The sequence below is a fragment of the Aptenodytes patagonicus genome, chromosome 15 (assembly GCF_965638725.1).
Source record: "Aptenodytes patagonicus chromosome 15, bAptPat1.pri.cur, whole genome shotgun sequence".
Taxonomy (NCBI): Eukaryota; Metazoa; Chordata; class Aves; order Sphenisciformes; family Spheniscidae; genus Aptenodytes; species Aptenodytes patagonicus.
This window is the reverse complement of record NC_134963.1, coordinates 7467766-7493146: the sequence shown is the minus strand read 5'-3', so window position 1 is coordinate 7493146 and position 25381 is coordinate 7467766. Positions and strand designations below refer to the sequence as shown.

The 25381-nt window shown below is 54.0% G+C and overlaps 2 protein-coding genes across 2 annotated transcripts; one reads left to right on the top strand and one right to left on the bottom strand.

The window, feature by feature from the left end:
* The first annotated feature begins 4009 nt into the window (after positions 1 to 4009).
* Positions 4010 to 8685, top strand: MYL2 (myosin light chain 2). Its single transcript, XM_076352723.1, has 7 exons — positions 4010 to 4123; positions 5050 to 5139; positions 5844 to 5919; positions 6830 to 6934; positions 8117 to 8192; positions 8278 to 8326; positions 8452 to 8685. The coding sequence occupies exons 1-7, from the start codon at positions 4010 to 4012 to the stop codon at positions 8548 to 8550; spliced, it is 609 nt and encodes a 202-aa protein (XP_076208838.1). The 3' UTR covers positions 8551 to 8685.
* Positions 8686 to 9341: 656 nt separating this feature from the next.
* On the bottom strand, positions 9342 to 23698 carry CCDC63 (coiled-coil domain containing 63). The gene is made up of 11 exons (XM_076353153.1): positions 23612 to 23698; positions 15055 to 15218; positions 14713 to 14902; positions 13476 to 13595; positions 12826 to 13007; positions 12110 to 12291; positions 11411 to 11631; positions 10858 to 10932; positions 10269 to 10461; positions 9684 to 9881; positions 9342 to 9492 (listed from the first exon to the last, which is right to left on the bottom strand). The coding sequence occupies exons 1-11, from the start codon at positions 23696 to 23698 to the stop codon at positions 9377 to 9379; spliced, it is 1728 nt and encodes a 575-aa protein (XP_076209268.1). The 3' UTR covers positions 9342 to 9376.
* Between the last annotated feature and the right edge of the window lie 1683 nt (positions 23699 to 25381).

The following is a 25381-nucleotide window of genomic DNA, read 5'->3' as shown; positions in this document are numbered from 1 at the left end:
CGGATAATGTTGCTATTTATGGCTTTCCCCCGTCAACGCCGTGGCTTGGGAGGCCAGGACAGCCACCTCCTCCTGGGGCCGCATCCTGTGCACAGCGCAGGGCACATCCCCGGGATGAGCCAGCAGCTCAGGGATGGGGGTATCGTCCGTCCTCATCCCCATCACCTGCCCTGCCCTGAGGCCAGCTGGCCTGCAGCTCTGTTTTGCGGGTGGCAGCTCTTACCCAGACCCCTGAGTTGGGCAAATCCTCCTGAACATTACTGCGGTGATATATCCTTCCGAGTGAAAATGGAGCTGAATCAGGCAAAGCTGCTAAATTAAGTCTGTCTGGAATAAGCTGTTAAACATTGAAACCTTCTGAACACCAAGGGGAGATGGATAAAACCCTTTAAAAGCTCCTGAAAACACTGCCAGCAGAAAGGGGGTGCGAGGGGGGAGCATGCCGAGCAAGGGCGAGCTGAAAAAAAGGGAAGGATGCCCCCAAACCCCCACGCAGTGGGAGCCAAGGTGCAGGGATGTGGCCAAGGGTGCAGAGGCTGTCCATGGCAGAGGAGATGGGCTTCAGCCACCAGCCAGCACTGGGACACGCGGGCCACCCCTATGGCCCCCCTCAGTGTGAGCACCAGGGACGTGGTGGCCACCACCGCTGGCTTCAAACTGCAGCTCTGAGCTGCACAGCAATCCATCTTTCTACCTTTAATAAGCTTTCTTCCTTAAAAATAATCATTACCAATAAACAAATATACCAGCCAGTGTATATAAGCATCAAATTAAGTAGCTACATGCATTTGTTATACTTGATATAGCCTTGTTAACTGGAAATTCCTAGGTTTGGAATATGTATTGATTTCAGCAAACATATATTATTTTACTGTAAGTACCAACAGCCATTGTAGTTAATATACAACAGTTTAATTTAAAATGCATTAGTTTAATAAAAATGCATAAAATAGAAGAGAATTGCATTAGCTTCAATAAAAAATTCAATTTCATAAATATTATCCAGTGTTAAAATGCATTGATTTCCCAGGAAAATGTATTGGTCAAAGGTGATTTACATTGGTTTGAATGGGAACGTACCGGCGTGTATACATATGTATTAGTTTAGTCAAATGTATCTGATCGCAGAAAAAAATATCGGTTGGAGCAAAAGATATTCATAAGGAAACGGCAACAGCGTGGAGCGAGCGGCTGCACAGGCTGGCTCTGGAGCATCCCGGCATGCCAACGCGGCCGCGCTTGGGCAGCCCTGGGGCTGGGACACCCCCAAATCAGTTCCATCAATGTCCAAACTCAGGGCTACCTGTGGGCACGATGCTGCCGGGCTCCCTGGGACGAAGGGAGCCCGTTATCGGCCACGGGCAGGACTTGACTCAGGCGCAGGCACACGTCTCGCTCAGGCAGAGAACGCGCCTTGAAAAGAGCGGGGTTAATCAAATCCTTTTGACTCCATTTTTTAATCGAGCTCAAGAGGGGCTGTCCTATTAATTAGAAAGGCTTTTTCATGTAAAACACAGACTCCTTTGCAGATAAGAAGGGAAGATGCTTGATTTTGCCATGGCACAGATACATGTGTTATTCCCTGACATCCATTCACAGGCTGCAGCCACTTCCCAACAGCTCTTTTGTTCGCTACAGAGCTGTATAGGCATATATGTACATACATATATATTTAAAGCACTCATTTTTTTCCTGGATGCCAGTAAGTCCCCCAATATTCACAGCAGGAGAAGGAAAAGATGTGCTCGGAGCTGCCTCCATCCCTAGGCTGGACCGGGGTCCTTACCGGGGGTCAGGATCCAGCCCGTGCAGCACAGAGGATTACGTCTGAACAGCGAGAAGTGAGCAGCGGAGCAGATGCACCGTCTTTCAAATTACGGCAGAAACACAGGCAGCCATCTGCACCCCATTCCTGGCCAGAATTTCTGTGCCACGCTCACTGCAGCCGGCCCCTTGAAGCCCTCAGCCATCATCTCACCCCCAACCACAACGTGGGCAACACCGGGGACAGACTGAGGTCTGATCTCTTCCAGGCTGGGCAGGTAGAAACAGTGCTTTCCCCCCAAAAAAAAATGTTCTGGGAAATCTCCGCAGCTCCAGGGCTGCCTCCCATGCCACCAGCCATGCCCTGGCACGGACGCGGAGCCAGGGATGGGCTGCACCCAGGCAGTGCCGGCGGCTCCATGGCCAACCGGTCCCGTTAAACTGCTACACATCACTTCCCTGATGCTTATGGATTTTTCCTTAATGCCACAAATTAAGGTAATTGGGCTCGGCTGGCCAATGAATCCAGCTGAACTTGGCAGGAGGAGGGAGCGTCTGCGCTGAGACTGATCCCACTCATCCCCGGCTGTGCCTGCATGCCCAGGGTTGGTTCTTACCCCAGCTCTGCCCCTCGGCTCTCTTGCCTGCCCTTTTGCTCAGACAGACCCCAAAACCCATCCTGAAATCCCTTCCCTCAGCTGCAGCTTCATCCAGATGAGGCAGTCATTCCTGGATCAGGAGTTTTCTCCTCTCCGGGCACTTTTCCCTATGCATTTCCCTGCTGCCTACTTAAATCCTCCCCGTAATGCCACCCTGGCTGGCTCAGCCGTGGCAGCAGGGCATCGAGGTGCAACCAAGCGGCGAGTGCCAGGGATTAAACATGATATTTGTGTCCTCTGGGGGAACAAGGGCAGTGTCTGGGCAGAACCCAGAGCTCTGGGGATCCCATTTCATGCTGCCTTTTGTTCCCAGCCCTGTCCCAGCCCTCCCCGTTCACCCACCAGCCTCCTCAGCATGCGGAGGGGACAATGCCGGGCAGTGGTGCAGGCAGTGAGGCCAGCAGCCCCCTGCGCCCCAGCCACCGGGTCAGGGCCATGCCAGGCACGGCAGAGCTTGGGGGGCTGCGGCGGTGGCTGACAGGCATCGTTGGGCTGCCAGCACCATTCCCACCCCAGCACGCCCACGCCACCAGGGCAAGGCGAGAGGGAGGGGAGATAAAATTAACAGACTAAAAATACTGAAGACAAAACAGAACTGCCAAACGGCCCGGTCCCGATAGCCAGTAGTTCTGCTCCATGAGGGCAGTGGACCCTGGCAGAGGTTTTGCAGGGTTGCTGTCTGCCTGCCCACGGTTCAGTGGCTCCCGCTGCAGAAATGCAGCCTCTGGCCAGGGCAGCCGTGCCGTGCCTGGGCTGGTGAGTCGTGGCAGCTGGGCGGCGTGAGTGCCAGTGCTCCCGGGCGCTGCAGGATGTAGCCCCGCACTGGCTGCCAGAGACCGGGATGGGGAGAGTTAATTGTGTGCATCTCGCCAGGACCAGGGCGAACAAGTGTTTGGCTTAACTGGGTGACAGGTGCCTCGGTGGGGGGTGACACATGAGAGAGGAGCCCTGCATGCCTGCCTGGCTTTGCGGGAGCTCAGCATCCGCCTCCAGCCTCGTCCCGGCACTCTCAGATGGGGCGCTGCATCTGAGCTGGCACTGCGGCAGGGATGGTCCCCTTTGGCCAGAGACAGAGTGGCCAGACAGCTGCTTCTGCTTTTCGAGCATCACAAGTGATGGGACCCCATTGCACCCAGGACAGCGAGGCCTCTCCACCTCCGGCAGCCGAGCAGCACCCAGCTTTGCCATGCCAACACTGCGATGGGGCATCAAGGCTCCCAAAGATGCCTGGCAGGACCGAGGCAAAACATCCCTGTCCCAAGGCTTGGGGGACTGTAGCTGGGGGTCCCTCCAGGCCAAGTCCTCCCTGCATGTCCCAGCGGAGGGGTAAAGCCCGGCCCCAGCCCGAGTGACAAACGCAGGTGGGATTGCTCCGGTGCAGTCCCCACCGCCGGTCAGCATCTCCAGTGTGGGAGCTGTGGGGCCGCCTGGCACTTCGTTAACCTTGAAACCCTCTCTGGCTCACATGTCACGTCAGCTAGTGACAACAACAAGCTGCTATTCCAGATTAGAGAGAGAGGGACAGAGAAAGTCAGAGACAACAGAGTTGGGGGCGGCTAACTTACCTATTACAGCCAAAAGTGGGCATGGGGTTATTTTTAACCCAGAGTGGGATGTATTTATTGTTTCAACGCAGGGGAAGCGAGGGACTGCCTCCGAGACGCCTCTCGCAGCAACATCGGCAGCTGTGTGAAGCCATGGTGAGTACCGAGAGCCCAAAGCTCCAGCAGGCAGAAGCAAAATAGCAAAATCTGTTAGCTTTTTCACCAGGGTAGCTTTAACAGGCAGGGAGCGATGGAGGCGACAGAGATGTGACGGCCAAGGGTCCCTCCTGCCCTGGAAAGGGGGTGAGCAAGCCAGGGAGCTTCTGGCTGCATCAGCAGCATCCCATGGGGAACAGAGAGGTGTCTCCCACGCTAGCAGGGTTTTCCAGCCAGGGTAGACCTCTTTGGGGTCCAAATGCCATCCTTCTGATTTCCCTTCCTCCATGCAGCCAGAGGAAGGGCAGTTGTGTCCCCCAAAACCCCCCTGAAACAAGGGACTATGGGCAGAGTGGGATGGTGGGCAGCTCTGTCCTCCGCTCCTGTTTAAAAGACACGTCAAGCCATTTCTGGTTATTTCAAGCCTCAGTGCAGGAGAAGACAGATTTTTTAATAAGCAAACATTTTAATGAGTGCTTTGTTCTTAGCAAGAGGCACAGCAGGGTAAGGAAGCACCTAATGACTACAGCCCTTGCATGCAACCTCACCAGTGTGCTCCCAAACCTGACTTTCCACACGGGGAGATCTCACCCCAGTGCCCATCCTTTTACCTGCCGTAGCCTTTGGTGGGGAAGCGATTTCCCAGCTCATCTTTCCTTGGACCTATTAGGCTAAGTTCATCAGGAAAGCAAAGATGGAGCTGTAATTTAAGCAGGAATCTTAACGCCCCTCAGTATCTTGGAGGGTTGCATGCACCCAGAGCTGCTGAGCAATGCACAGAGAAACCACCAGGCACCCAAGCACAGTGGCAGCACCAGCCCAGAGCTACCGTGAAGGACTCACAACTAAGAATAGGGTAGTTTCATACTTTTATTCCACACCATAAAAAGCCAGTGAGTTAGTGATACATACTTGAACCCCTGCAGGCACCCAAGAAAGCCAAGAAGAGGATTGAAGGTGCTAATTCCAACGTCTTCTCCATGTTCGAGCAGGCCCAGATCCAGGAATTCAAAGAGGTAGGTGGGTTTGGTAGACATGACCGAGGGTCCTTGATGCAATGTGACCTTCAGCTCTTTCCTCAGCACTTTCAGATTGGTGACAGCTGGTTTGCAACAAGAGGCAGAATGCCTGGTTTTGAGTCATTTTATTTTAAAAGTGCGAATAACAACTCAGTGACATTGTTAAATACGGCATCGCCTCAAAGCTTCTTAGGAGCCCGCACCCGCAGAGGAGCTGGCAGCATCCAGGAGAGCAGGAGCATGTCTTCCCAGCCAGCTCCCACCTGCCGTGCCAGGAGCTCTTCACGACTTACCTCCTGCACGGCTGGCACATGGTCCTGTGCAGATCCCAGTTACAGGGATAACTGGTCCCAGTTGAGGGAGCTGATGGCTCAGGCTGTCCTCTCCAGTTAGTCTCATCCCGGGGCGAAAGGGCTTTGGCCAAGGAGAGGGTCTGTACGGCATTAGGGTTTGGGCCGCCGTAGGAAGCCATCACCCCACATCACCCAAGGGTGCAGGGGCCAGGATTGCTGCTGGATTAGGGTGATGGTTGTTGCTCCCTTGCTGGGTGAGGACCCCCAGAGCCCCATTCTGTGCAGGGCTTGAAGCGCTCTGTTCCCATCCAACTCCATGGGAGGAGGAGGAGGAGGAGGAGGGTACTAAAGCCTTTGCAAAGGCCGACAGCTCTCCCTGTGCTCCCTGCTCTCCCCCTGTTCTTCCAGGCATTCACCATCATGGATCAGAACCGGGACGGCTTCATCGACAAGGCGGATCTGAGAGACACATTTGCTGCACTCGGTGAGCCCCCTTTTAGGACCCTCCCCAACAGCTCTGACGATGTTAGACCTATTAAGAAAGAAACCAGCCGTGAGCCCCCATTTAACCAAGCCCCAGTGGTTAACTGGATCTCCTGTTTTGCTGAAAACCTCCTGATCCGAAACCATTTCTGTTAGCCAGTGAGATCCCACGCGGGGTGACTCAGAGCAGCTCCTGCAGCAGTGGGTGTTTAATCCCGTAGGTACTAGAGAAGAGCCAACTCCTGGATTATACACAGCAAAATGCTCCATGACTTCTCGCATGCTAAGAAGCACCTGGCTGTGCCCATCCCGTGGCATCCCTGGGTGTACGGGCATTAGGGGGATTTACGGGATTTGTGGGAAGCTGTGAAGTTGTGAGCTTGGCTCTCTCATCATGGAGACCAGCAGGAACCAGCGATGGGTCCAGGGAGTCCCAAAGACAACCCAACCTCAGGTAAAAGGATGTAGGCATTCAGTCCTGTTCACTTCTGACACCAGGGGCCAGGGGGAACCACAGCGCTGGTGGTTTTGACCCAAAACATCTTCCAAGGAGGGCTGAAGCAGGCAGATCCATGAGGCAGTGTGGTAAGGCAAGGAAGCAGCACAGCTCAGTCCTGTGCAGCCCTCTCTTCTGTGATCCTGGAGCCTGAGAAACCAGGGCTGGAGATGTTCAGCCCACCCGTCCTCTGCCAGCATATGATTCTCCCTTCCTCACTTCTGCTACTGCCGTTCCTTGTTGGAGGTGGCTCCCCAGGGCTGTGCTGCTTCTCTTGGGTGGTGGAAAAAACCTCCAGGGCAAGGCTCCCATGGTGTGTCCTTTAGTCCCTGGCACATAGAGCAGAGCCCGGAGGTCTGCACACATTTGCAGCCAGATAGGGACACACAATTCACCCAACGCTGCTCTCCCCTAGGGCGCCTGAATGTGAAAAATGAGGAGATCGATGAGATGATAAAGGAGGCGCCCGGCCCAATCAACTTCACCGTGTTCCTCACCATGTTTGGGGAGAAACTCAAGGGTGAGAGGGTACCTGGGGAGCTGGGGGGGGCTCGGCGGGCACCCACACCACCACTGATATCCTGTCCCACTTGGGGAAACCACCCAACTCCAGGGCCTCCATCACCCTTCCAGGTGAGACCCGTCAGAGGCTCCTTGGAGGCCTCAGATGGGAGCTGCTAAAGGAAAGGCAGGTGGCACCGACTGCCATACTGCGGCATGCAGAGCCCAGGAAGTGGGTCAGAGCAAAGATGCCTCCCACACCATGGCCAAGAGGTGACACCTGGGGACAACCACAGGATACCTGTGAAATGATCTCCCTCAACCATCCCTCCCGCATCCCTTAGTGCCACCTTCTCCCAGCAGCAGCACAGGGCCCCCCCCCAAAGACAGAGGCTTTGGTGGGACCATCACTGGCAACAACCCCTCTCCCCAAGAGCTCCAGTCCTCATCCTCCAAATCCTGGACTTGGGTGCTCTCCCTGCCTTCCCGTTCTGAGACACTGCCGATAGGATAAACTCAGCATCATGTACCCTGAGCAACTGTCCCCAGGGAGGACCCTGTGCCCCAAAACTCATGCTGACTTGCAATACCAACAGTCCCAAAGGCAGGGCTGGGGCTGCCTGTCCAGAGACCTGGATCTCATCCCATGTCTCCCCAACCTGTTGGGAGCTATGAGCTGGTTTCTGTGCCTCAGTTTCCCCAGCCATTATAAAAAAACCAACAGTCTGTGATACTGCTGTCCCCATAGAAAGAGAGGATCAGATCTTGCAGTGCCTCTGAGCCTGCTGACACGAATGGTAGCACCGACGACCACCCTGGCAAGGGCACTGGCTACACCGTGACTTTGACCCAATGGCCCCATCCGGCTGCACCCTGTATCACTTATGCAACCCAAGGCATGCAGCCTCCCTGCAGATCTCCAGGAGGCTACGCGGCCCCGAGGGCCTGTGCCTGGAGCTCTATAAATACACACGAAAGATTAGATAGACTCTGGATGCCAGGGCAATGGCGACACAGCCTGCTTTGTAGACACACCACGACCCTATATCTACTCCTCTATGTGCCACCACCCGCGTGCAAGGCCCCGGCTGGCGTGGGAGGGCTGTGGGGTTGACATTCCTGCAGGGAATGGGGGAAGCAGGAGGCTGCAGCTGGCTTCCTCCTCTGCCACCTCCAATGGCCGTGGCCGTGTCACCCACAGGTGCCGACCCAGAGGAGACGATCCTGAATGCGTTCAAGGTGTTTGATCCAGAGGGGAAAGGCTTGAAATCCGCCTAGTGAGTGCAGGGGTGCCTGGGGGGGGGGAGGGCGGGTGTCCCCACCAAGACCCCCCTGGTGCTCACTGCGCTCTCTTGTTTGCAGCATCAAAGAAATGCTGATGACACAGGGTGAGAGGTTTTCCCAGGAAGAGGTATGAGCTCCTTCCCACCCTCTGCCAGCCTCCCTTGCCCTCCATCCTGACAGACCCCCAGACCTCCTCCCAGCCCCAGCCACAAACCCCTTCTGTGCAGCCTTTTCACCCTGGCTTTTTCCCAGATCGATCAGATGTTCGCAGCCTTCCCTCCAGACATGTCGGGCAACCTGGATTACAAAAACCTTGTCCATGTCATTACGCACGGCGAAGAGAAGGACTAGCCCACGCTCGGCGCTGGGGCTGGCACTGTGAGATCGCTTCTCTCTAGGTCACACGGGGGGGTCCCTTTGCCTCTCCCCCTGGGGAACATGTGAATGGCATCCACATTAAACTGCCTTTTGGCAAGAGGAAGTCCAGCCGCTGGCATGAGTGGTGCTTGGGATTGTGTGGTGTGTCTGCACGGTGCATCTGTGCCCAGCGGGAGCCCCTGGCCCCATCTCAGACCCCGCTGCCCCCAGACTCCCGGCCCCACTGCACATCACCGTCGTGTGCCCTCGAGTCCCTCTGCTCCACCATTTCCCCAGCCTGGCCCAGCTCCCAGCCCCAAACAGCCCATTTCGCATTGGGCTGTGGCTAGCAGCCATCTGGTCCCACCAGCCCAGGACCAGCACTGAGCTCGGCTTTACTTTAGGCAGCAAAGAGCTGCCTGCTTCTCCCAGCTTAGCAGGGAACACCCAGCAAGCACGCTCATCCCCCCCACATCTCCCCATGCCCTCCCCATGCCCCTTGGGCAGGCATGGTGCAGGACTGGGACCGTGGTCCCCATCTCCTCTCTAGCAGCCACACGATGCCTGGCTGTGGGAAGCACGTTGGGTTGTGCAACGGGGACGGCACCCCACCGGAGAGCAGCTGTTCCCGCCCCCGGCCGCGGCTGCTGTCAGCAGTGGGCAAAGCCATGCCGAAATATCACCCGGTGAGCTTTTGAAGCCTGCAGAATGCGTTGGGCTCCTTCCAGAGGGGAAGGGAGCTGGAATGACAACCAGGGCGAAAAAGCAGAGGGGGAACTCAAGAGTGAAACTGTTTATTTAACTTGTTCCTGCCAGGCTCTCACACCTTGACACCATTCCTCCCCTTCTTGCCCGTGCCGGAGGTGTTGCCCCGCTCCTTCTCCCGGCTCTGGAGAATCAGCTGGCACAGCTGGCCGTGGTCCAGTGGCACGTCCACTGCCCAAGAAAATGGCCGCCCTGCCATGCATGCCATCACAGGCCTTATATACCCGGTGGGGCTGGACAGGCTAGTTAGGATTGGCTGGGGAGGACAGGTGACAGTGGGGGATTGGCCAGGCGGCCATGGGGGAATTGTGGATTGGCTGGTTGCGTGGCCATAGCCCCTCCCTCCCACCTCACACACTCACAGGCGTCGATGGCGTTGGTGGTGCCGTCCGGGGCGGGGGCCGGCGGGCAGAGCTGTGCCTGATCCATCACCCGGAGGAGCCCGGTGCCACCCAGCAGCGGGTTGGCGAAGGGCTGGGCCGGATGCGAGCCATCATCCAATGTGTAGCGCAGGATGGACTCCATCAGCAGGAGCTCGTTGGCCTTCTTCTCCATGAGACCTGGGTGGGAGGGAGCGCCGTCCTGCAGGGCCCCTGCACCGGGCCCCTGCCCAAATCCATCCCCGGCTGTTTGCTGAGCAAGGGATCCATTGATTTCCTCGAGACAGTGACGTCGGGCAGCCTATCTCCCCAGGGGCAAAGGCCCAAGACTTGGATCCAAGACAACCCGAGCCAATATGAGGGGTTGGGGGTCCACTAGGATATTTATACAGCCAGGTTAGCTCCTGAGTTTGCTGGGAATTTGGCGTCCCAAATTCACATTAGGGACACCCATGCATGATGGGGCAGGGGAAAAAAAACCAGCTCAATTAAAACACAGTGCAAGCGGGTGGTAGATATACAAGGTCCGGGCCATGTGGCGGGGAAAGACGGGCAGCCCGGACCTACCTAAAAACTGCATCAGGTTCAGATCCGTGATCTGCCCTTTTTCTCCAAGCTGCTCCATTATCTTCACAGCGTCACAGCTGATTTCTTTGAACAGGGTCTCCATGCCAGATTTGAGCTGGCCCAGGACTTTGCTGCTCTCTTTGCATCTGTCTTCGTACCGGTTGGCTTCCTCAGTGGTTTCCGTTAGTTTTTCCTATCAGCAAAGGTTTTGCTAGGTGTCACACCAGCCCCCTGCTCCCCCCCCCCCCAGTGCTGGCCAGTTCCAGTCTGGACCCTGGAGACATCCCAGGAGAGGCTGTGGGATGCTCCCATCCCTGCAAGGTAAAGGCTCTGTGAAGGGGATCCCAAGCTCCCTATGCCGCAGACGAGGCCCCAGGCACTGTAGGACCAGGGCTGGCAGGAGCCCTGCAGTCACCCTCTCACCATGCACTGGGAGACAGGGCTGCCAAAGCCGATGCAGGGCCCTTTTCTGCCGGCGCCTCTCCAGCCATCGGCCAGAGCAGCATTGACAGGACCAGACCGCCTAGGACACGTGCCAGGACAGTCAGGGGTCTGCTGCCCTTGCAGAGGGAAATCCGGGCTGCCATACCTCCAGCTCCTGCAGGACATGAAGGCTGCTGCTTTCTGCATATTCCTGGTCCGTCATGAGGGCTGTAATTTCATTCTGTGTAAACACAAGCACATGGTGGGGGTACTGGCTGAATGTCCACCAGAGGTGCCTAACGGAGGCTGGGGACCATCCCTCCACCCTGGGAGCAGGGACACCCCACTTGACCCCTCTGGGGACCACTGTCCCCAGGCCAAGGAGGGCAGGCAATGACCCCACAACAGGCAACACTTTTCACTATAGCCAGCCCCACACATGGCCAAGGCAGCTGTTAGCCCTCCTGGATACTGCAATATTTTTGCTGGGTACACGGTGGCAGCATTGAGACACTTTTAGCTCTGAGAACGCAGCATTCTGTCTATTGGAGTTATATTTTTGGCTACCCCTTTGCATTCCGCTAATCCCACCCGTGCGGCAGGCTGTGAGCTGGGCTCTGGTGTGGGCAGTGATGCTGGACACATGGGAGAGGGAAAAGCCCACCCCAGCCCAAAAGCGCCAGCTGAGAAAGGGGAGACATGAAGAGCCTGGAACAGACCTGGAGGTCCTTGATCCTCCGCTGCATCTTCTCCATCTCGTTGTTCAGCTCGGTGGCATAGCAGAAGCAGGCAAAGTTCTCCTCCTCCTTTTCGATGAAGCCGTTCACCAGCCGGTTGATGTCCCCATCCTCCGCCAGCTCCAGCAGGTGCCTGTAAGCCACCTCCCGGCTCTCGAAGCTCTCCCCTTGGCTCCGCTTGGCCCGCTGGGCTGCCTTCAAGGCTGAGGGAGAGACAGAGAGCCTGGGTTGTGCGTGTCCCCACGGGCCGCCCTTTGCAGAGCCTTCCCCCGCGGGTGCTGTGGGGTTTGGTGGGGTGCTCGAAGCAGGGGGGGGCAGAAGGTGTCTTTATTTCACTCAGAAATTAAGCAAGGAGCTCACAGTCTGCATAGGAATGTGGCAAACACAGTGGGATCTCTCCCTGGGAGGATAAAAGGAGCCATGGTTGCACATGGAGGCAGCTCCCTTCCTCCCCATCCCTCCCTCTCCCCCAAGGGCACCCCAAGACACATGGTTTTGGGTGGCCTCACTTGGTTATCACTGTTCATCCTTTTCTTCTGTAAGGCAAAGGGTGGGTGAAGGAGCCTGCAGGCAGGGGAGAGGTCCTGCCTTTCAGGTGCAGTGCTATAAGCAGACCCCTTGCCAACCCTGCAAACTCCTGGTTTGCGGTCCCAGTTGCACATGGTTTCTCCCATCTGACACCTTTTTTTTTTCTGGCCTGTTCCTCCAATTCAGAGCGATCTGTAAATTTGGCAAGTGTGAAGGTTTTCAGTTTGGTCTCCTGGTCAAGGACACGCTCCTGTTCCTGCAGCTCAACATTGTACTGGACAGTGTCTTTGCTGTGCCTTTCGTTCATGGCTGAAATCCTTGCCAGAGCCTCCATCCTGCACACAGAGAGCAGCAGGTTACACCATACGTAGATATAAGGATTTGTATTCCTGGCCATTCCCATGCATCTCTGTGCCTGACCTAGCAAAGCCCCCATGATGCTGTGCACGTTGCCCAGCTGTGTTAGCCCAAGGCCAGCAGCAAGCTAACATAGCTCTTGGTGGGGTTTTGTACTCGGACACAGCACCCAACTGTGGCAGCCAGGCTCACTTTGACCGGAGCTGGCTGGCCTCTGCTCCAGGTCTGCTGCATCCCCCTATGCGCGCTCAGGTGGGACTCAGAGGAAAGAGACTGCTCCATGGGGCAATTCACCCCATCCCAAGAAATGTCTGGGATGGGTGGAGTAAATCACCCTGGAGGTACCAGTCTCCCTGCACTGACCAGGCACCTAACCCTTAGCACCCAGCTCCAGACTAGAGCGGTGAATCCTCTCTCTGAAGTTGCAATTGGTTTCTCTTTACATCGATCCTCATCACTAGCATTGCCCATTGGTGCCGAGTTTGCCACAGAGGGTTCGCAAGGCCACGTACCGCTGCTCGTAGGCTTGTGCAGATTGCTCAACGGCAGTGTTCATCCTTCTCCTCTGCTGATCCAGCTTCTTATGGAGCTTTGAGTAGAAGTTGTCCAAAACAGCTTTCTGGATTCGTAGGTTTTCAATCTCTTCTCGGAGCTTGTTATTTCTGGTCAGGATGGTATTGAAATGGACAGTGACCTGGGGAGAGGGAAGCAAAAGGTTTTAAGCTGGTGCGGAACCTGGGGGCTCAGGTATCTGCTGAAAGACCTTGACCAGGGCTGGGACAAACACAGCCCAAGAGATTTTAAGTTTGCCCCAAGACAGGGGAGGCAACAGTAGGCCAGGTTGATCACGGCAGAGACCTGGAGCTGGCATTGTCCAAGGCAAGGTGGCTTCAGGCAACTCGGTTTTATCACTAAACAGGTGCAGACCTTCAGGCTTCTTGGCATGGCACAAGTGCTGCATTTGGGTCACCAAGCTTGAAGGAGCCTTTGAGATATTCTGGGAGCAATCAGGCCAGGGGAACAAGCCAGGTCCTTTATGCAGCTTGTGTCAACCAAATGCGTTTGCACCATTACCCTTTGTCCCGACCAAAAAGCGTTTTGCGCACAGGCCCCAGTGTGGCCCCGCACATGGTCTCCAAAGGTCTGCAAAATGTTTGCTTACATTGTTTAGATGCATCTCCAGTGTCTCAATCTGCTTTTGCAGCCGTTTGCTACTGTTCGCTTGCTTCACCTTCACTGCTGTCTGGTTTTGCTTCACAATCTTTTTTTCCAGCTCTAGTATCTGCACAGACAGAGAAAAAAAAAAAGGAAGTATAATCTCCACCCCTACATTCTGGACTTTTGTCAGGACTCTTAGCCAAAGAAAATACCCTCTGTTGACCTGAACTACAGCAACCATGTCATTAATGAGCTCACAGTTATAGAAGCAGCTTTAATCCCAAAGGATCCCATCCTGCACACGCAGAAACATAAACTGTAACTAGGAATGGGTTTAATTTCATGTCACGAAGGAAATGCAGCTGCCTCTGGAGGGAAATTCAGCAGGTGTTGAACAAGGCACAGCAGCACTCTGTGTAGAGTGGAAGAGGCAATGAGGATGGTTTTTTGGTAGTCGTATTGTGCTGGCCAGACAGGGATCTGTGCAGTCCTCCCTGGGAATGAGTGGAGGAAAAATTTTGCCAGAAGCGGGGAGCTGCCAGAGAAAATAAATCCACGAGAAGAATGAAGTAGTTGGAGAACAACGAAGTGGGGGGCAGGTGGGAGAGGTATGACTCAGCCAAGAGATCCCTGATTGAAAGCTAACCCTGTTGTGGAAAGCTCTGCAGCACCTCTAGCAACTGTAAACTGCCCGAGCGTTTTCCCTGACTTCTGTCATGGGCGGCTTGTTCAGAGCAGAAAGCTGCAGGGACCCGTCACTTCTGTAGCACTGGGTTTCCCTTGGCCTCCCACCCCACCGTTGGCCAAATCCAACCAGGCTGTCCTCAGGAGAAGTGATGGGACATCCCTCAGATGTTGCTGCTCCTCTATTTGCCATGTCTCAGGCAGCACAACTAAATGTTCCATTTTTGCCTCTTCAGGAGAAAAAAAATAGTCAAGGGAAAAGCAGAGGGATGTTGCATGACCCCAGGCAGACGTGCCATCAAAGAGGAGCTGCAGAGACCGGTGGGACAAGAAGGTTGAGAGTCAGACCTTACTTTTCTAGCCAGTGCTGCTGATTTGAATGGGAGCCTAGCTCTATCCATTTGTCATTGTCATGTGTCTTTTGCCAGGAGGCAGCATGATATTCCAAGGCCTGAATTAAATGCATTTTACACTGAGGAGTTTCAGCCATAGGGCTCACTCTGTGACTCTGCTCTGCTCTACCATGCTCAGCCAGGGAATGGTCCAGATGCTCTTACCTGGTGGTCCAGGTCAGCTAACAGGGCTTTTCTGTCTCTAATCAGAGAATCATACTGATATTTGGTCTGCAAAAGGCATTGGAGCTCCATACAATTTCTGTCATCCAGCATCGCATTTCTCCGGGACGTGATCTGGCTCAGCGTTAACAACACCTCTTTGTGTTCTTGAGTCAGCGACTCTATTTCTTTTCTGCAAAAACAGAATGACAAATTACATTTAGCACATCCCTCCTGTAATGCCAGAGCAGGTCCTTACCCCTCCCCATCTCAGCACCGGGGTCCCCAGATCTCAGCATGGAGGAACTTTCCAAGCTCAATGCAGCCGAGCAAAGCTGCACTCACTCCTGAGCCCGCATTTGCTGCCTCACGTTGACACCATAAGATTTCCTCTTCTCCGCTGCTATCCAAAACTGTTTCTGCAGTCTCCTGATCTCGATTTCAGCCAGATTTTCTTTCTCCTTCACAGGGAATTCCGAAAGCTTCTGCCTCAAAGAGGGCCCTCCCCGCTGCCACAGAGAGGGAGAGTTTTGTCACTTGAGCAAACACGACCAGCAGTGGTAGACAGTGGAGCTGGACACAGGGGAGCGGGTTAATCGCATCACCACCTCCAGCTGTTTGTCACCACCTTCAGCTCTTTGCCGCCACCTAAGATATTCATTACCAGCCAAAACACTGAGCCACACAAACAAGCTCCATGAGCACTTCTGATCTACTTCAGAGCAAAGTCCACCAGGTGCTTTGCTCTTGGGTAACCCACCCTAAAGCTACTACCACTCCCCAGGGCAAGGAGGTGTTAACAGCAACCAAAATCAGTGCCTGTTGACCATGGCGGCTGAGCCACAGCCGGCACCTTGATTCCAGGACAGGGTGCAGACCTCCAGCAGCAGGGAGGGCAGGTGACAGCAGGTTGTCACTTTTATCACCCAGCATGACTGCGAAGACCACGTGAGTCAGAACCAAACCCATCAGTGCTGGGGACTTGAATGAACCCAGCTGACTTTGCCCAGGAGCGGAGCAGGAGTGCTCCCATCCCCAGCTGTGGAAAGGTGACTTCTAGCTGAGAAACTGTCTAACAGGTAAGCACTGAAGCTGTGGCAGTTAGATCCACCACTACCTGTGTCCTCAGCTGAACCATATTCCCCAATCCTGCCCTCCCCAACACCCAAATCTCATGCCACTGCCTCATCCCTGGCACAGGAGGGCAGGCATAATCAGCCCCACCACAACCTAACACGTTGCTGGCAAAAGAAAGCCTGGCTCCCCACCGCCTGTCCGGCTCACCGCACTGCGGCATTTATTTCTGCAGGTGAGATTCCCACAGCAGGTCCTCCATAGCGCCTGTGGAGAAGTTCAGCTTTGGATTGTGCTTCAGTTTTTACCTTTGAGCCCCTCATTTCTTCCCGCTAACTCCGCCAGTTGCTCTGCAGACGCCTCAGGAAGGGGACAAGGAAGCCTCTGCAGGGCCAGGCCTGCTTTCCAAAGGGAGAAATGAAACCCGGATAAGGGGGTGGTTGTGTCCCCCTGCCCGTCCCTCAGCACCCGCTCGCGTGTTTGGCACATGAGGAAACCATCACAGATGGCTGCGTGATAAATAAAAGGAGAGCATTTGTAGTGATGTCATCGCGAAACACGCTCTTATCGAGTTTATAAGTAGGGGAAGAACAGATGGTTTGAGCTATTCCACCCTGTTCAGTACCTGGGTTTCCATAGAAATCCCGGTGAGGCCGGGCCCCCCCGTGCTGGCAGGCAGAGCCCCCGGGGAGCACGAGTGGGGGATATTGCCTGGATTCAGCCCCCATCCCGGTGCAGCCAGGGACGGCACTGGGGGTTACCCCACAGCCCTCACCCCCAAAGCTGGTCCCCCCCAGCCCCGCTGCAGCTGTGCAGGCTCCCCTGTCCCCCCCCCAACGCTGCTCACCCCACCGCAGGGTGCTGTGGTTCCTTTCCAGCCAGGGGATGGGACCACGGCGGCAGTCGGGTATTCCCGAGAAACAGCCCCTATTTCCAGTGGGAAGTGCAGGAGAGACGAGAACTTGGCAGGGAGCCAGTCCTGGTCCCGTCCTGCGCCTTGCACTGGCCCAGGCTCTGTGGAACAGGCACTGGCCTGGTTGTCAGGACAGCGTCATCACACCGGAGTGTGGACGGGGTCTCCATGGGGACCGTCACCAAGGAGGACAGAGCAAGGGGGTGGCTGGAGCACCCCCACCTGCCCCTTGGGGAGGGCTGGGAGCCCACGCTACATGGACCAAAGGGATTTCCATGCCTCAAAACCAGCCCTGAAGCATGTGCTCTGATGTCTCCCTGGCTGCGTGCCCACAACAAGCAGAAACCCTCATTTTACCGGTTCTTGCTTCCCTTTGCAGTGTTTGAATCGTCCCATAACCTGGGACTTTGAAGCCTTTCGCTCTGACCAGAAAGCAGCACCTGGGGCTTTGCCGTCCCCAGCAGCGCTTCTGGGCCACAAAGCTGCCGTTCCCTCCCCTTCCTTGCCAGCCCCGCAGCCAGCTCCCTGGGCTTCCTACCTGGTTTCTATCTGTTTTGCTCCTGGAGAGGCAGCAATCACCACATCACTGACATTGCCCTCGGCATCCAGACACCCTCGAGGTGCCCGCCATCGGGACAGCAGCAATGGTTGGCACTGCCAACCTGGGGAAGGTCCCTGGGGACAGAGACTGTTTAGGCAGCCAATATAGGGGACAAATTGAGGATTCACGCCTGCTTCTCTCCTTTCCATGCAGGGAAGCACACGGGAGCCATGGACTGAGTCACAAGAGCCATGATAATCCCCCCCCCCATAAGCTGGAGCACGTGGTCGGCTCCTTCCCAGGGACTCAGCAAACCCTGAGATCCCTGGAGGGCAGAAGAACGAGACAGCACTGGAGGCTGCAGCAGGGCTGTGTTTTGTAGCCTTGGTGTTGCTTACTCAGCTCTGGGATGAAGGGGAATAGAGAAGCGCTGAAGGTGAGCAAAGGGCATCCGCGTCCCAGTTTGCAGAGCTGCAGCGAGTTCAAGGCAATGAGCAAAATCCCCAACCAGCACATCGCTCTTGAGGCTGCACCTCCCCATTATCCTGGAGACTTTGATGAGCTAACAAGCCAGCCATCAAGTTCCAGGCTAATTCACAGCCAGATAGGCTCTGAGGATGCATTTAATTGGAAACGATTTTCATGGCAGAAAGCAGAATGTGGTGTTAGATAAGAAAAATTGCAACCAAGGGCAGAGCTGGGAAGGCACCAGAGCCTGAGGGTTCCGCCTGGGCTGGGGGAAGCTCCCGGAGCTTTTCATGCTGTTCCTGCATGATCAACAGCTCTGTGGGATAATAACGACAACCTCTGTCTCAGTGGCCCTGGCTGTGTCATATTGCAGATCCCTTCTCTCCAGTTTGCTTCTCTTCACCCTCAGCAGAAATAGGGCCAAACCTCCAGTTCAGAATAAAGATAGAGCTGCAGGGGTGGACATTATTTTTCCAGAAACAATGCCACTGGGTGGCTCAAAAGCCTGGTTTCCCTTAGCTGGGACTAGTCCAGCCTCAAAATACAGCCTACATTGTCTGCCCTTTTTGTGTTCCTTCTCCATGGACCAATTCTCAATTGTTCAACAACGAGCAAGTCAGTAAATTAAACTATTGAGGAGGGATCTGATTTGGTAGAGTCTGTGTCTGTCACACTCATTGCAGAAGCATTTATTTTACTAAAGGGGACTGTTTTCACCCAAACAATGCTCAACTGTCAGACTTGGTCTGAGTGAGGGTGACTTTATTGTCTGGATGGACCTTTAAGCTGTAGCTGAGCAGGTAATGGGAGCAGGATGAGATTGTCTGTGACATCTGAATCCAATGAATCTCCATCTTCTGGGAGAAACAGAAGAAAAGTGACTTTCTATGCAATTTTCATCTTAACGCATCTTCCCTGATTTAATAGGTACATTTAGCACTGATTGACGTGGAGAAATTATTGCTTCAGCTGCAGATTTGGGGTCTAATTAAAACTACTTATACTATTTTAAGGGCCAAATTCTGATCTGTGCAAGCAGCGTAAATCCTCCCTGATTTCAGCAATGATTTTCCCGTCTCACAGGGTCCAGTTAAATGGTGGCTGCAGGGGACGGTCAGAGCTGGGCTGGCACTGATCTGAGCTCACCTACCTGGGAGCGTCCCATCAACATCAAAGAAAATCTCTGGGGTAAGCTAGAGAATCAGACCCATATTTTCATGCAAATGTAATACATTCATGTTACTTAATGCCTATTTATAACAAATCCAGAACTTAATTCTACTTAACCCGTCTTTGGAGTTTGACACGTGAAATCTGTGAGTCAGAGGACTATATATGGAACTGTCAAAACTTTCTTTTTTCCCTCCTCTAAAAGCCTGGATTAAATCATAATCAAACTCCCGTCAGCTCCAGCAGCAGCGCTGGGAGGAGCAGGAAGATGCTGACGACTGCTAAGGCAGCTGGTCATGGGGAAAGATCTTCTCAGCCAGCAGTCCGATGGCAAAACCTTACAGAAGAGGTCCTGAATTCAGACACTCGCTAGGCCCATCTTTGCTGAAACGTTGTCCCATGGACCTGGAGTGATACCTTGGCCTCATGGTGTCACTTTACCAAGACTCTGCTTGGGAATGGCCTCCCATGAGTGCATTCTCTACCCAGATTTTTATTTATTTCCTCCAATGAACGGTTATCTTCATATGTGCATGAACCATACCAGTCTTCAATGGGCAAGACCAGTTTTGATCCTAAAAGCATTGCAAACACATTGAGAGTTGTAGACCTGCAGCCTTTTGCAATTGGCCTCAGTTTTGCTCCAGGTGTTTCTTACAGAAAAGGTTTCTTTCAAAATACACGCTGTCTAGTCCGCAAATGCTGAGCCGTTCTCTCCCTGCACGATATCGCTTCTTCTTGCCTGCCCTTCCTCAGCACGCATCCTTCCAGAAGAGAAGGCTCTCATGCCCAGCATCCAAAACAAGACTGCAAACTTCTGATGCTATTTTCCTTAACACTTAAAATCTCAACAAAGTGAGAGCCAAATATGCCAGGCACGCTAGAAGCATGCAGCAGGACATCCTTCTCACACTGAAAATTTACAGTGTAAAAATAACAAGTGCGTATACATCATTAGAGACAACAAAACAGCACAAAAGTAGCTGGGTTTCACCTCTGGGTATGTTTTTCCTGACAGCCTGCAAGTGCAGCAGCAATGGCCTCTAGGTAGCAGGATGGGATAGAGATGTCTGTATGGGCACATGGCTTCAAGTTTTAAGAGTAATTGGTATTAAGGGGAGAGGAGGCTGTTCGCTGCCTCCTCGATTACAGCAAAGAGGAATTACAGCTGTAATTCCTCTTCACTCAAAGAGGAAATTGTCATCATAATTTCCTCCAGATGGGTTTCTTCTGAATTGCTGACACCGAGTGAAATGTGATTTCCAGCAGTGAACTGACTCTTTCATGGCATTACTTGGTATTTTTTAAAGCATCATTTTAGGAGCAAGTTCCCCAGGCCTTGACTTTGGGACAGCAAAACTCTTTTCCACGGCAGGCTCAGCCCCTCCAGCAGAGCCTAATAACATGGATTTGCTTCATCCCTCTATGCTAACTTACAGATGGCTTTGACTGCAGCAGATACACCGTGCTGAATTACTGCTCAAAGGCTGCTGCTGCAGGTGGGAAAACACAGAAGCAAAATAGCTGAAGACGCGCTGCTGTCTGAAAGCAAGAAAAGACCTCCAAAAATTTCACTGACTTGAGGTCAAACCTGGCTCGTAGCAAGCACTCATACGCTGCGGGAAGATTTTAGCTAAAGCAAGAGAAAAGAACAGAGGACTCAAGGACAGAGCCATCACAGAGCTGCTGTCACACGGGGTCTTGCCTGACCTGGAATGGGGTTCTCTGTGCAGAGATTTTTTTTTGCCTGGCAAAGCTGCACAAAGTAATGTTCTTAGCAGGGCTGCTGATCCCTCAGCAGTTTTGGAGGGACGCAGCTTTTTACAGCATAAAACCCAAGCAGGAGGCAGTCTTGCTCAGGAGTGGGATATGCAGTGCGATAGCTCTGAAGGTCTGATGGGGCACTTGGCTATGGCTAAGCCGAGCTAATAAATTCCTCCTGTGACCTTCCAGATCCTCTTCTCCCCAAGGGAAGTCTGCTGGCAGATCTAGAAGCCGTGCTGGAAACCCTCCGTGCCAGATCTGGCTGGAGAGCACTGGGAAGAGGGGTGGGAGGGTGATTTGTGGCTGAGAAATCAGCACATCACGGGGGGAGTCCCTTCCCTGTGCCCCCTGATGGCTGCCCATCAGCTCTAGGCAGAGCTGGGCAGCACTGGAGAGTGCAGCAGGTACAGCCTGATTTAGAAGAGTTATTTCCAATTAATCATTCCTGATTACCATCCCATGCAATGCTCTTCATCAGGACTAAGAATACCTTATTAGTTGAACACACTATGGAAGTGGCTTAAGGCAACTGAGGATTTGCCTATATAAGATCATTCAGGGAAACTATTTTGAATTAACATTTAAAGGCAATTAATTAAACCACTGTATGGGTGTTCTGCACCACCTGCATTCAGTTTATCTTCTTTTACTTTTCTTTTCCAAATCAAATGAAGGCCACTTGATTTCTGGGTTGGGCACAGGAGGAAAGTATCCTGGGGGAGCCCACAAGCTCCAAGGAAAGACAGACAACTGAAATATATCTGCCTGGAGGAGTTGCACCCCAGGTCCAGCCTGGCATGGTGTTGATATGGACAGTCCCAGACCTTTCTGTCTCCCCAATTTGGGGTTTATGGGAGAGGTTTGGGCACTCTGGGGTGTCCCCTTCCAACAGCAATTGCAGAAACTGGGTGCACCAACTGCTGTCCTTCTGGCTCAGTGACGTTAATGCCCGATTAAGTAGGTGACGGTATGAGACAGTAAAGTGCACAGCCAAACGCAGTCAAACGACCCGAAGTGGATCAGGAGGGTTTCCCTGCCCGAGCATCAGCCTGGCAGCTGCACTGCCAGAGCAGAAAGCCGTGGACACAGCAGCGAGCAGGTCCGTGGGACGAGGCAGAGCAGGGCTCCTTCAGCACAAACCTCCCTGGAGAAGAGTCAGCCCAGCAAAGCCACTTGCAGCCTTTTTATTTGATTTAGGACATGTCTCCTAGTAATTACCCTGTCTTGGCCCTGCCATTTTTCTGAAGCAGAATTTCAGACCAGCTTCACGCTGAGAATAGCCGCTTTCCCAGCCTACCGCCAGTACCGCAGCCCTTCTCTGGAGAAGGAACAGATTGTTCTGAACAGTCTGGTCCATTTGCCATTTCTACGAGCTGGCTGGATTTGCTGTTTATTGCCACTCACTCAGCAACTGATCTTTTGCAAGATCACAGCTATCAGTTGCCTCCCCTCCCATCAGCCGTTGCTTCATGCCCCTCGCCACAGGTCCAAGGCTTTATGAGGGACATCAGCTGATTTTTGTAACAGGCGGTTGTTACTCAAGAGTCGATTTAAATTAAAGATTTAAAAAAGAAAATCCCGAGGGTTCAGGCTGCATATTTCTCTTAGTGTAAATCTGAAGCGACCCCCAGGGAAATGCAGAGGGGACACTAATCAAAGCTGGGTTATAATGAGTCTTCCTGGGTGTTTTGCTTGGTGTGTTAGCACACATTTCTGGGACTAGTTCAAAAGGAAGCTGCACAGCTCAGAGACGGGTTGGAAGAGAGAGCCCATTTCTAACCCTGCTGCTAATGGCGATGCAGGAGCTGTCATCCCCACTGGCCAGGAGCATCATGTCCCACCAGCCGCGAGTGGTCCCTGCCTTTCCCCATGGTACCTCCCCGGGCAGGCAGAGGAAGGCTGGCACGGCCAGGGAGCGCTGGACTGGCCCAGGCAGAGGGATGCAGGGGTGCAGCCATCCCCTGCCTGCTCACTGCTCGGAGGGAGGAGAGGTGCAGGAGGCGGCAGAGCTGTGCCAGTTGCTTGGCAACTCCCCTGCAAATCTCCATCCTGTCAGAAAACATTTTTCCTAGTGATTCGGCTGGATTTCACAGGCACAGGATCAGGCCTGGCTGATCAGATGGTTTAAGAAACCACACACCGTACCTGGAGGGGCTGCGCATCTGCTTTGGCCAGGTCCCAGCCATGCAGCCAGGCATGGGCTGCGAAACACGGCTCCTGATGGGCACTGCGCAGCGGGGAGGGCTGCAAGGGGTGTGACGAGGCTTCCCAGGGCTCTTACATCCCCATTTTGGCCTCTGCTCAGGGACCACAGTGCTCTGCATCATCTGCATCCTAGCAAAAGACAGGGGATGCAGTGGTCCCCCCCTCTCCCATCTGCAGGCAACCCATGAATGGGGCATGAACCACCTCCAGGGGGGAAATGAGCAGGGGATGTGAGCCCAGGCAAGCTGTTCCCTGATCTCACTGGCCAGAGCAGGCCTTCCGTTAGCTGCCCCTTGCTCTCTCTAGGCTGAGAGAGAAGCTGAACTAAGCTGATCCTAGTTCAATCTTTGCGTCCCTCCACCACTGTGGGAGCAAGGCTGCGGCAGCACCATCCCCTGCTTATCCCAGCCAGGCTTTCCTCTGACCTCCCATGCTTCAGCCCTCCTTCAGTCTGTACCTGGCTTCCCTGAGTCCCCAAACTGAGCGGTCAAACCTGACCCGAAAATCCACCTAGCTCTTCTGTGACTAGCCCAGCATCTGCAGTCTTCATTCTGCATGCAGCCAGGAAGAAGGAAGACGGGCCGGGGTGGTTCCCAGCATTTCATGGAGAACAGGGACAGGAGGGAGCATCCTCTGAGCAGAGCAGGACACTGAGGGCCACGCTGGGCTTGGTGGTGGAAACACAGCTGAAGAGAAAAAGGGCAGGAGCCAGGGGTGTGCAAAATGGCCCCAAATCATTGCCAAGCAGGCTGGATCCCGGCACATACAGCATCTCTCTGCATTTCTACTTTGCTCCGCTCCCGCTTGCGTTTCCCACAGGAGATGCTCCTGGCTTTGTCACCTGCAAGCTGCATGAGCCCGTGACAGCGGCAGCAGGTCCTTCAGGAGCCCAGCGTCATCGATACCACCCCGGAGGGGAACGATGAGCCATCCAAAACTCCCATTAACCCCCTCCACACTTTGGCATGAGCCGATTTGTGTGGGAGCTGATCCTTCTGCTCGGAGCTAATGAAGGAGGGAATTTCCTCAAGGAAAACAAAATGGTCTCAGCCCGAAAAGGCTTTTATCTTCTGGATATTTTGGTTAGGAACGGTGGCTGGAATTTTCCTCTCGGCTACGCTGACACAACCCCTTCTCCTCCAGTGTGGGAGGGGAATTTGGCCCGCTGATACTATATGCCAAGTTTAGATCGGGATAATTATATTCTGTTCGGGTTTCTATAGATTCTCAGGTCACTTTGCAAACATGAATTAATCTTGACAACGCAGCTGCAAGGAAATGGAGGTTTTATTGTTCCTGATTTAAAGAGAGGGAAACTGAGACCCGGGGAGTAAATGTTTTTCGCAAGGTTGCAGAGAAAACAAGCGATGGAGGCTGGGAGCGAACCCAGGGTCCCGAAAGCCTTTCCGTTTCTCACAGCTCTGCAGAGCGCTCCTTCCCACACAAACCCATTCTGGAGCATCATTTTACACCAGCCCAAAATGTAACTCTCTTTTATATTTAGCTCCCAGGTTCTGTAAAGGGACATTATATAACAGACCTCAAGTGTGGCATTTTATAATTTACCAGCTCAACTTGTGCTGCTTCTAGAAACCCGCCTGTGCAGTGTATTCCCCAGCTCAGCGCAGAGCCTTCTCCCATCTCCTTCTGAGCCTGCAAAATATCCCACTGGGCAATCATCTGTGGTTTTAAAACCCCGTGGCGTGCCACCCCCCCGGCCCCAGGCTGCCATGCCATCTCTTAAGCAATTAGCGCTGTCGTCAGCTCCATTTTCATTGTTAAATTTTTTGCTCCTGCAAGAGGATGAAAGGAGGTAGCTGGACGTGCTGCTCTCAGAGGGCAGGTGCAGCCCTTGCCAGTGGGAAATCCTCTTTTGGGTTACAAAATGGTCCAACAGGCTCTGAAATTCCAGGGGGGAGGGGGGGAGGGAGGGCACCCCGGCACCCCTGCCCAGCTGGGCTCTGCAGGAAGTCTCACCCATCCCTCCAGGAAAAATTGGTGTCCCCAAAGCTGGGGGTGAGTGAGGCGATGCAGCTGGCAGTTGGCACGGTGGAGGGATGGCCCCACTGCCATACGGTCCCTATATCCCTGCTGCTCCCACCCCCGCGCATGCCAGGAGGGCTGTGGACCCCCGTGCATCAGAAATGGGGGCTTTACACCCTGGGATGCACCCCCACAAAGAAGAAACCCAACCCTAAAGCTCCAGTGGCTGCACAGCATCTTTGATGCTCAGTGCTCCTGACAGCCTGTCTGGTCCTCTGTGGATCTGCCACCCCAGCCCAATGCGAGAGCCCAACACTTTGGGAAGGCCCCACATTGCCACACGTCTCTGCACGTGTCCTCTTTCTCTGACTGACGGCGAGTTAAGCATGGACCCACCGGAGCAGGAAAAGCACGTTGCCTAATGGAGAGAGCTCAGCCTGCTCCCTCCGCCTGCAGCAAACTGCTGCTGCTGGGCTTGGGAGAGAGATTTTCCAGCAGCTCCTCTCATCCTCCCTGCCAGGGGACCTGACTCTGCCCCAGCACAGAGCAGACCA